This window comes from Nycticebus coucang, chromosome 2, assembly GCF_027406575.1.
Source record: "Nycticebus coucang isolate mNycCou1 chromosome 2, mNycCou1.pri, whole genome shotgun sequence".
NCBI classification, from domain to species: domain Eukaryota; kingdom Metazoa; phylum Chordata; class Mammalia; order Primates; family Lorisidae; genus Nycticebus; species Nycticebus coucang.
In genome coordinates this window covers 9,516,639-9,526,399 of record NC_069781.1, presented here as the reverse complement: position 1 = coordinate 9,526,399, position 9,761 = coordinate 9,516,639, and the positions used below count along the sequence as shown (strand labels likewise).

The 9,761-nt window shown below is 51.1% G+C and overlaps 1 protein-coding gene across 1 annotated transcript in view; it reads right to left on the bottom strand.

The window, feature by feature from the left end:
- Positions 1-170: 170 nt before the first annotated feature.
- Positions 171-9,761, bottom strand: part of ENG (endoglin) — a 34,876-nt gene continuing 25,285 nt past the window's right edge. The window contains exons 10-16 of the mRNA XM_053561233.1: positions 4,874-5,011; positions 4,621-4,659; positions 4,093-4,209; positions 3,228-3,479; positions 2,253-2,307; positions 1,077-1,187; positions 171-946 (exon numbers count right to left, since the gene is read on the bottom strand). Of these exons, the coding sequence (XP_053417208.1) occupies positions 822-946; positions 1,077-1,187; positions 2,253-2,307; positions 3,228-3,479; positions 4,093-4,209; positions 4,621-4,659; positions 4,874-5,011 (837 nt within the window). The 3' untranslated portion in view covers positions 171-821. The remainder of the gene's footprint in view (positions 947-1,076; positions 1,188-2,252; positions 2,308-3,227; positions 3,480-4,092; positions 4,210-4,620; positions 4,660-4,873; positions 5,012-9,761) is intronic.

Here is a 9,761-nt window from a genome sequence, read left to right as displayed (position 1 = left end):
GTGGGCATAGGTAACAGAGGGCCGTGGTTTAATCCAAACCTGCTATGCCCCAGCAATCTGCTACTGTTTAGGAAGTCACACCTGTCACTAAGCCAGCCCAGTGGGCACCAAGGACAAGAGTGTGCCCTCACCCTGCCCCATGTTTTAGAACTTTCTCCCCTTCACCACCATCCCAGTTCTGGTTTTATGGTCTGATTTATTGGTGGGGCTATACAGGGTGGGCCTAGGACAGGCAGCCCAGCCACTTCCCTGCTGCCTGCCTGAAGGGCAGGCTGATGCCATGTGGCCTCCCCACCCCCACTGTTCTTACCCCCTGGGCTCCCAGGCTGGGCCCCCCAAGGCTACTGTCTTCCACAGCACAGTTGTGCCAGTCCAGGTGTGGGAGCCGCAGGGACAGATCCAGGTGGCTCTGGGCTGGGCCCGCTCCCATTCCCCTGGGGGAGGTGTGGTCAGCCTGGATGGGCTGGGCTGGGCCTTTTTTGAGTTCTCTTCTCCCAGTGCCACATCCAGGTTCAATGACAGGGACTTGGGTTTCTCCAACAACATGGAAAGTGGCCTCTCTTCATGGTCCCAGCAGCCATATCCCAGACCTACTGGGTTGAAGGTTCTGTGGAATGGGTGGGAGGACCCCAAGGTTTTCCAAGTCGGTGCCCCTGCTGGCAGCAGACCTCTGAGAGGGCGATGGGAAGGGGGTGCACAGCAGCATGCCCCATCCCTGGCCGAGTGGAGGCCTAGGCTCCTGGGGTCAGTTTATGGCCAGTGGCTCCCAGCTGGTTGCTGCTCAGTCTCTCCTGCTGGGTGAGGGCTGGCCAGGCCAGGTGCTACGCCATGCTGCTGGTGGAGCAGGGGGTGCTCTGGGTGCTCCCGATGCTGTGGTTGGTGCTGCTGCTCTCCGAGGAGGCGGGGGCAGCCACCGCCACCACGGGCTCCCTGTTGTTGGGGGGACCTGGGAGCGGGGGCAGGGGTGGAGGTCAGGGCCCCGGCCAGGGCTCCCCACTCCCTCAGAGGCTTCACTGTGCTTCCCCCGGTGGGTGGAGGGGCCCTGCGCCCTCACTGCGGGGGCCTGGCGTACTCACGCGTGTGCAAGTAGATGTACCAGAGTGCAGCGGTGAGCAGGGCCCCGATGAGGAAGGCGCCGAAGGTGAGGCCCAGCACGGCGGGCAGGAGGAGGCCTTTGCCTGTGCAACCTAGAGAGGGCCGGCTGTGGTCAGCACTGCTGCTGCCTCCCTGGCCCCTACCCTGCTGTGCTGGCCAGGAGCACAGGTTTTGGTGCCAGGCCTGCTCAGCCACTGACCCCTGACTTCTCTGGACCTCAGTCTCCTCATACAGCAAATGGGCTTATCAAATGGGCACAGCATTAATGCATGTTTGCTATGACCATCCACCAGAGAGCCCAGGCAGGCCTTTTGGGTCATGCCTCTCATCCCAAAGTGGATAGGGATGCGTTTGCAAGGACAGTTGGGACAATGTGAGGAAAGCGTGAGAGGCCTGGGAGTCCAGAGTCTGCCCTGCTTGGTTGTGCAAACTTAGGTCAACCCTTGGCCCTCCCTGAACCTTCCACCAGGTAGAGAATAGGCCAGAGCACCTCCAAGGGCTCTTTACTTTTGGGTTGTCCCAAGCTACATTCCTTTCACTCTCCTGACTCCTGTGTGACTATGGGCCAGGCCGCCTCCTTTGGGACTCTGACTTACCATCAGTGCAATGGGGTTATTAGCCCTGCTTTCCTGGTCCTGTGCTGGGGCTGGGGGCTCCATCCTGGCCTGGATGGGGTAGCAAAGAGCTAGGTGCTTCCCCCCACATTTGCCTCTAGTGTCAGGGATTTCTCTGCCTGGTGGGGGCCTGGACCCAGGGGTCACTGAAAAGGCTGGAGGATGCTGGTTGAGAGACATCCTGCAACACTGGGTGGGTGTCTAGAAAGGCAAGGCCATCACCACTCCCAAGTACCTTCTATCTTATCCAGGAGACCCTGTTCTCTTAGCAGGGTCAACTAGTAACCATGGCCATGGAAAAGCACCGTGGACAGGAGCCAGAGGCCTAGAATCCCATCACACAGAGTGCTTGTGAGCAAAGGGTCTCCATCTAGAAGCTGCAACTGTGGATCCTGCTCTAGGCTTTGTCAGGGTTCTGGGAAGCTGCTTCCCCTGAGGTCCCCCTGCTGTGTGCCTGGGCCCTGTCCCTCCAAGTTGTCCCCTGTGCTCCACTTTGACCTCAGCCATTGGAACAAACCCCAGGAGACCCAGACGGGAGCTCACCAGACAGGTCAGGGCTGATGACATTCAGGCGCATGGAGACTGTCCTGTGTATGTCCTGGGGGAGAAGGGAGAGCAGCGTGTGGTAGTCTCTGGGAGGCAGCTTCCAGGCTTATTCCTGGTTCTGTGACCCCTGCTTGTCCTGGCTCACCCTAGGGCCTTGGCTTTGAATCCCATCTCTACCATCTTCTAGCTGGGTGTCTTTGGGGAGTTCCTGGGAAATGTGTGCTGTGGGAGGGTGGAGGGTGGGCAATCCTTGGCTGCTGCTGGGATGTTTGAGGTGAGTGTCCAGGGACCCCTCATGCCCTTAAGTACTGTAGGAGCTCTCTGCATTCTTTATGCTAGTGAACACCCTGGGGTGACCAGCTAGGTCAGCCCAGAGGCCCAGGCTCACTATGGCTAGAGGGACAGGCCCACTCAGGGGTGGCCCTGTATGCGGCTCTAGCTTCCCAAAGCCATGAGATTTTTAATCTTGGAGACTTGTCTGCATGCAGGGCTCTCGGGGCAGCTCTATGAGTGGCCAGGACTGAATGCCTGAGAATGGGGGTTCACCAGGCAGTGAAGGTTGTGATCAGCAGATGCAGAGGTTCAGGACTCTGTGCCCTTTGTCTTAACCCCCTTCCCTTTCCCTAAGGTCTCCAGTTCACTGGACTTCACTGGTGATCACACTATGTGGATGGGCGAGTGGTTGGATGCTTGGGTGGTGGGTGGTAGGTGGAGGATGAGTAAGTGGAAGACACGTGGATGGGTGATGGTTACAGCTGCGGATTATGCCAATGCCCAAGACAGCAGTCCCACCAGAAGGCCACAGGGTAACAGAGAGTGCCCTGGATGCCAGACTGTTAGGTCACGTGCTTGACTGTGGCTCTGCCCCTCTCCAGCTGGTTCCACGTCTCTTTGGGCTACTGCGTCCTTGCCCACAAACCCTGGACTTGGAAGTCACCCTTGAGCCGGGCCTGGGTGTCACCCTGAGCTCACCTGGGACAAGGTCCTAGGACGCAGGGCTACTGTGCAGCTGAGGGTGCCAGTTGTGGGTATGGGCACCATATAGATGCGGAGGAGGAAGCTGAAGCGCAGGTCACCATTAGGGCTCGGGGACAGTAGGCTCACGCAGCTGCTCTTGGCCGCCCGGCCCTGGATGAGTTCCACAGTGTCCCCCTCAGGCCCCAGATCCAGGTGGCAGCTGTCTAGCTGGAGCATGAACTCAGGGATTGGTGGGAACACGCTCACCTGTGTGCGTAGGTAGAGGGACAAGGCACAGGCAGTTACTCTTAACCCTCCTCCCCACCTGCTCTCTCGACATACGAGCTGAAGGAAGAGTGGCCACCTCTGAATCCTAACGGTGGAAGGAAAGACACGGCCCTACCTGGGACAGACGAGGAGAGAGGGACGCTCCTGGCAGCGTCCAGGAGCAATGCCTTCTCTTCCTATCCCCCACACATGCAAGCTGGCTCCCTCCTTACTCCAGGAGGTGAAATTCTTTTTTTTTTTTTTTTTTTGGAGACAGAGACTCAAGCTGTCACCCTGGGTAGAGTGCCGTGGCTTTACAGCTCACAGCAACCTCCAACTCCTGGGCTAAAGCGATTCTCCTGCCTCAGCCTCCCAAGTAGCTGGGACTACAGGTGCCTGCCACAACGCCCTGCTATTTTTCGTTTGCAGCCTTCATTGTTGTTTGGCGGGCCCGGGTTGGATTCGAACCCGCCAGCTCAGTGTATGTGGCTGGCGCCTTAGTCGCTCGAGCCCAGGAGGTGAAATTCTTATTTTCTCTTGCATGATGGTGGAAAAAAGGTGCATAAGGAATTCCAGGCTCGGGAGGCCTGGTGGGTGACAGCAAGCCCAGTACCTGCACAAAGCCCTGCTGGCCCAGCTCGATGGTGTTGGAGGCCTGGAGAAAGTGCGGGCTGAGGTAGAGGCCCAGCTGGAAGGAGAGGCTGTCCACATTGACACACTGCACCTTTTTCTGAGGAAGGATGGGAAGGAGACTTGGTCAGTCTGGTGGCACCAGGCAGGAAGGTAAGGGGTGGTGTGGGAGCAGGTGTCAGCCCAGAGGAGTTGCCTGAGTTCCATCTTCAAACCTTTTTAAAAAATACAAGAATGCACTCTATACCAGACAGGCTGATCGCACACAAGCACCCCTATGGAGTGAGGTCCAAGGCCATACAGCCCATATGTACTAGAACCCTCTGATTTGAGAGACTAAGAGTGTGGCCCTCAATAGTACTGCTCTCCTATTATACGGAGGGGAGACTGAGGCATGCCAGAGACAAGGCTTGCTGGGATCAGGTCCTGTTCCCTCCCAAGCTAGGAAGGTGCTCCAGCCTGGGACACAGAGTCTGGACCAGGTCATTAGCACAGTGACCATCCATCTCACCTGCTGTGGTGTTGAGCTCGACAGGAAATTGACGACCACCTGTAGAAACAGAGCCAAGGAGTTGGAAAGAGCCAGAAAGGACCCCGGGGGGTGCCCCACCCAACACATCCATTTTATGAGCCAAGCTTGTCTTAGATGTGCTGAGCACCATGCCCTGTTCTCCCACATGGCCCTCATCCTGGAGGGTCAGGGAGGCACCTGGAAAGGGCACTGCCCAAGCTGGTCCTGACACCTCTCAGGCCCCAGCTCTTACCTCATTGCTAATCACATGTGCAGTCACTTCCATGCCACAGCTGGAGTAGGTGCTGCGCAATATGAACTGGTCATCGCTGTCCTCAGCCTGGCAGCTGGGGTCCCAGAAGGTCAGGCTGGTGATAGTGCACTTCAGGGCCTGGGTCAGGGAAAGGCGCTATCAGGGAGCACTAGCTCCCTAGGCCCTGTCTCTTATAGCCTAGCACCAAGGACTGACACCACCCAGGGCTGCTAAGCCCCCACCAATGCTCTTCCAGCCCTTCTTTTTTTTTTTTTAATGTTTTTTTATTTTATTAAATCATAGCTGTGTACATTAATGTGATCATGGGGCACCATACACTAGTTTCATAGACCGTTTGACACATTTTCATCACACTGGTTAACATAGCCTTCCTGGCATTTTCTTAGTTATCGTGCTAAGACATTTACATTCCACATTTACTAAGTTTCACATGTACCCTTGTAAGATGCACTGCAGCCCTTCATTTTTGTTAGATCACTTCATCCTACACTACTTAAGACTTTGCTTGAACTTGCTGTCTTTTGTGCTAAGCCTTGGCCTAACAATAAAATCTGTGATGTCATGGATATGATTTGCTATTTCTTGTTTTTCTTCTAATACATACATATATTTTTGTTTGTTTTGCAGTTTCTGGCCGGGGCTGGGTTTGAACCTGCCACCTCCAGCATATGGGGCCAGCACCCTACTCCTTTGAGCCAGAGGCGCCACCCACTAATACACACATATATTAAAATAAATAGAGAATCAGCAATTTTTTTTTGAGAGAAAGAGTCTCACTTTGTTGCCTTGGTAGAGTGCCATGGCATCATAGCTCACAGCAACCTCAAATTCTTGGGCTCAAGCGATCCTCTTGGCTCAGCCTCCCAAGTAGCTGGGACTACAGGCACCTGCCGTGATGCCTGGCTATTTTTAGAAACAGGGTTTCATTCTTGCTCAGGCTGGCCTTGAGCTTCTGAGCTCAAGCAATCCACCGGCCTTGGCCTCCCAGCATGCTAGAATTACAGACATGAGCCACTGTGCCAAGCCCCCAAACCAGTATTTAAATTTAAAACTTTTTTTTTTTTTTAGACAGAGTCTCACTATGTCACCCTTGGTAGAGTGCTGTGGTGTCACAGCTCACAGCAACCTCAAACTCTTGGGCTTAAGCGATTCTCTTGCCTCAGCCTCCCAAGTAGCTGGGACTATAGGCGCCCACCATAATGCCCAGCTATTTTTTGTTGCAGTTGGCATTGTTGTTTAGCTGTCCGGCTGCATTTGAACCTGCCAGTCTTGGTATTTGTGGCCAGCACAGTAACCACTATGCTACGGGCACCGAACTAAATTAAAAACATTGATTTGAGTTCTACACATAATCATTGCTTATGGCCCTGGGGCACATAGACCCCACCAGCATAATACAACCTCACACCTGGGGTGGGCAAACTTTTCCTACATCAGGCCAGACAGCAAAGATGGCCATGTGGCTCAGAACAATGTTTGTGTTCTAATGTGGTCCCATGAAGATTATGATGGAGGCTCGGTGCCTGTAGCTCAGCGGCTAGGGCACCAGACACTTACACCAGAGCTGGAGGGTTCGAATCCGGCCTGAGCCTGCCAAACAATGACAACTACAACCAAAAAATAGCCAGGTGTTGTGGCAGGTGCCTGTAGTCCCAGTTCCTTGGGAGGCTGAGGCAAGAGAATCGCTTAAGCGCAAGAGTTTGAGGTTGCTCTGAGCTGTGACGTCACAGCATTCTACCAAGGGCAACATAGTGGGACTCTGTCTCAAAAAAAAAAGAAAAGATTATAATGGAATTGAAGAATTCTTGTCACCTGGTGACTTAGCCACCCTAACATCTCAGTGCTACACATTACTCAAGTGTTTATGGTGATGCTGGTGAAACAATACCAGTTGTATGAAGCATAGCATATCCCATTTTGTGCAATACACAATACTTGGTAATGACAATAGGCAACTGTTAGTGGTTTATGAATTTACTATAATTTTTATCATTACAGTGTACTTCTACTTATAAAAAAATAGTTAACAGTAAAATATGCCCAGGAAGGTCCTTTGAGAGGGGTTATGGCAGAAGTCATTGTTATCATAGGAGATGATGGCCCCATGTGTGTTATTGCCCCCGAAGACCTTCCAGTGGGATAAGATGTGAAGGTAGATGATCCTGACCCTTTGTAGTAGGCCTAGGCTAAAGTATGTGTTTGTGTCTTAGTTGTAAACAAAAGATTTAAAAAAGTAAAAATATAAAAAACAGGATAATTTTTTTTCTTTTTACCTGGGCTCCTATAATAGCAGAAAACAATATAATTTAAAAATAGGAAAAAACAATATAAAATAGGGGTACGGTGACTTCTGCCTGTAATCCTAGCATTCTGGGAGGTCGAGGTGGGTGGATTGCTTGAGCTCAGGAGTTCGAGACCACAGCAAGACCCCTTCTCTACCAAAACCAGAAAACTAGCTGGGAGTTGTGGCAGGTGCTTGTAGTCCCAGCTATTCAGGAAGCTGAGGAGGTAAGAGAGTTGCCTGAGTCCAAGAGTTTGAGGTTGCTGTGAGCTATGAGACCACGGCACTCTACTGAAGGTGACAAAGTAAGACTCTGTCTCAAAAAAAAAAAAAAAGGAAAAGCTTAATGAATAAAGATATACAAATTTTTTTTTTTTTTTTTTGTAGAGACAGAGTCTCATCCTATGACCCTCGGTAGAGTGCCGTGGCCTCACACAGCTCACAGCAACCTCCAACTCCTGGGCTTAGGCGATTCTCTTGCCTCAGCCTCCCGAGTAGCTGGGACTACAGGTGCCTGCCACAACGCCCGGCTATTTTTTGGTTGCAGTTTGGCCGGGGCCGGGTTTGAACCCGCCACCCTCAGTATATGGGGGCCGGCGCCCTACCGACTGAGCCACAGGCGCCGCCCAAGATATACAAATTTTTATGTAGCTGGACATTATACAATGGGTTTGTGTTTTAAGCTAAGTGTTATTACAAAAGAGTAAAAATATTACAAAAATTAAAAAGCTTATAAAGTAAAACAGTTGTAGCAAGCTAAGGTTAATTTATTATCGAAGAAAAAATGGTTAAATAAATTCAGTGTAGCCTAAAAGCAGGGTGTTTGTAACGTCTACAGTAGTGTACCGTGGTGTCCTAGGCCCGCACAGTCGCTCACCACTCATGTACTGGGTCACCCAGAGCAACCTCCAGTCCTGCCAGCTCCATCCATGGTAAGCGCCCTGTACAGATGCATCATTTGCTCTCTCTCTCTTTTTTCTCACTGCGTTGCCCAGGCTGGTCTTGAATTCCTGGTCTCAAACGATTGTCCCACCTCGGCCCTTCCTAAGTAGCTGAGATTACAGTTATGTGCCACCACACCCAGCTTTTATCTTTTATATGGCATTTTCTTATACCCTTTCTATGTTTAGACATGTTTAAATACACATGTACCATTGTGTTGCAATTGCCTGTGGGACTCAGTACAGTAACATGCTGTGCAGGTTCGTACCCCAGGAGTGATAGGCTGTACCACATAGCCTACGTGTGTAGGGGGCTACAGCATCTAGGTGTAAATATGCTCTGTATTGTAGTCGTTAAATGACACGTGACTGTATTTAGACCTTATGGGCTATATGGTCTCTGCTGTAATAACCCACCTTTACCATAGCCTGAAGGCTGCCATAAGTAATATGGAAATGAATAGGTATGGCTGCGTTCCAATAAAACTTTATTTACAGAAACGGGTAGTGGGCCAGAGTTTGCAAACCTGTCTTAGAAGAATCAAAACTTAGAATTTCCCACTCATACTCTTTTTTTTTTTTTTTTTTTTTTTTTTTGAGACTGAGTCTCACTATGTCCCCTGGGTAGAGTGCCGTAACATCACAGCTCACAGCAACCTCAAACTCTTGGGCTTAAGTGATTCTCTTGCCTCAACCTCCCAAGTAGCTGGGACTACAGGCACTTGCCACAACGCCTGGCTTTTTTTTTGTTGCAGTTGTCATTGTTGTTTAGCTGGCTCGGGCTGGGTTCAAACCCACCAGCCTGGGTGTATGTGGCTGGCACCATAACCACTGTGCCACAGGCGCCAAGCCTCTTCTTCCTTTTTTTTTTTTGAGACAGAGTCTCACTATGTCCCCTGGGTAGAGTGCCGTAACATCACAGCTCACAGCAACCTCAAACTCTTAGGCTTAAGTGATTCTCTTGCCTCAGCCTCCCAAGTAGCTGAGACTACAGGCGCCCGCCACAATGCCCAGCTGTTTTTGTTAGAGTTGTCATTGTTGCAGTTGTCATTGTTGTTTGGCAGGCCTGGGCCGGGCTCGAACCCGTCCGCCTTGGTGCATGTGCCTGGTGCCATAACCACTGTGCTATGGGCGCCAAGCCTTCTTCTTCTTCTTTTTTTTTTTTTAAGAGACAGAGTCTCACTCTGCCACCCAGGCTTGAGTGCAGTGGTATGACTGTACTCTCGAACACCTGGGCTCAATCAATCCTCCTGCCTCAGTCTCCCAAAATGCTGGGATTATGGTGTAAGCCACAGCACCTGGCTGCTTCATTCCTTTTAACTCAGCAATGGTGCTAATTCAGAAATCTATACCAAGAAGATAATTCTATGTGAAGAAAAGTTTCATGCATAATAACATTTTTTGCCTATTATAATATCACAGAATTGGAAACAACCTAAACGTCTAATAAGGGAAGAGGAGTGAATTATGGCATGTCAATATGATGGAATAATATGTGCTTATTAAACATGATATTAGGTACAGATGTCAAAGCTCTAAAAATACAGAAAGTGAAATAGCAGGAGACTAATGAATGCATCCCCTGTGACTACTCTGATATAAGAAATACACAGAAAAAACACTCAAAAACACTGCCAGCCACTAT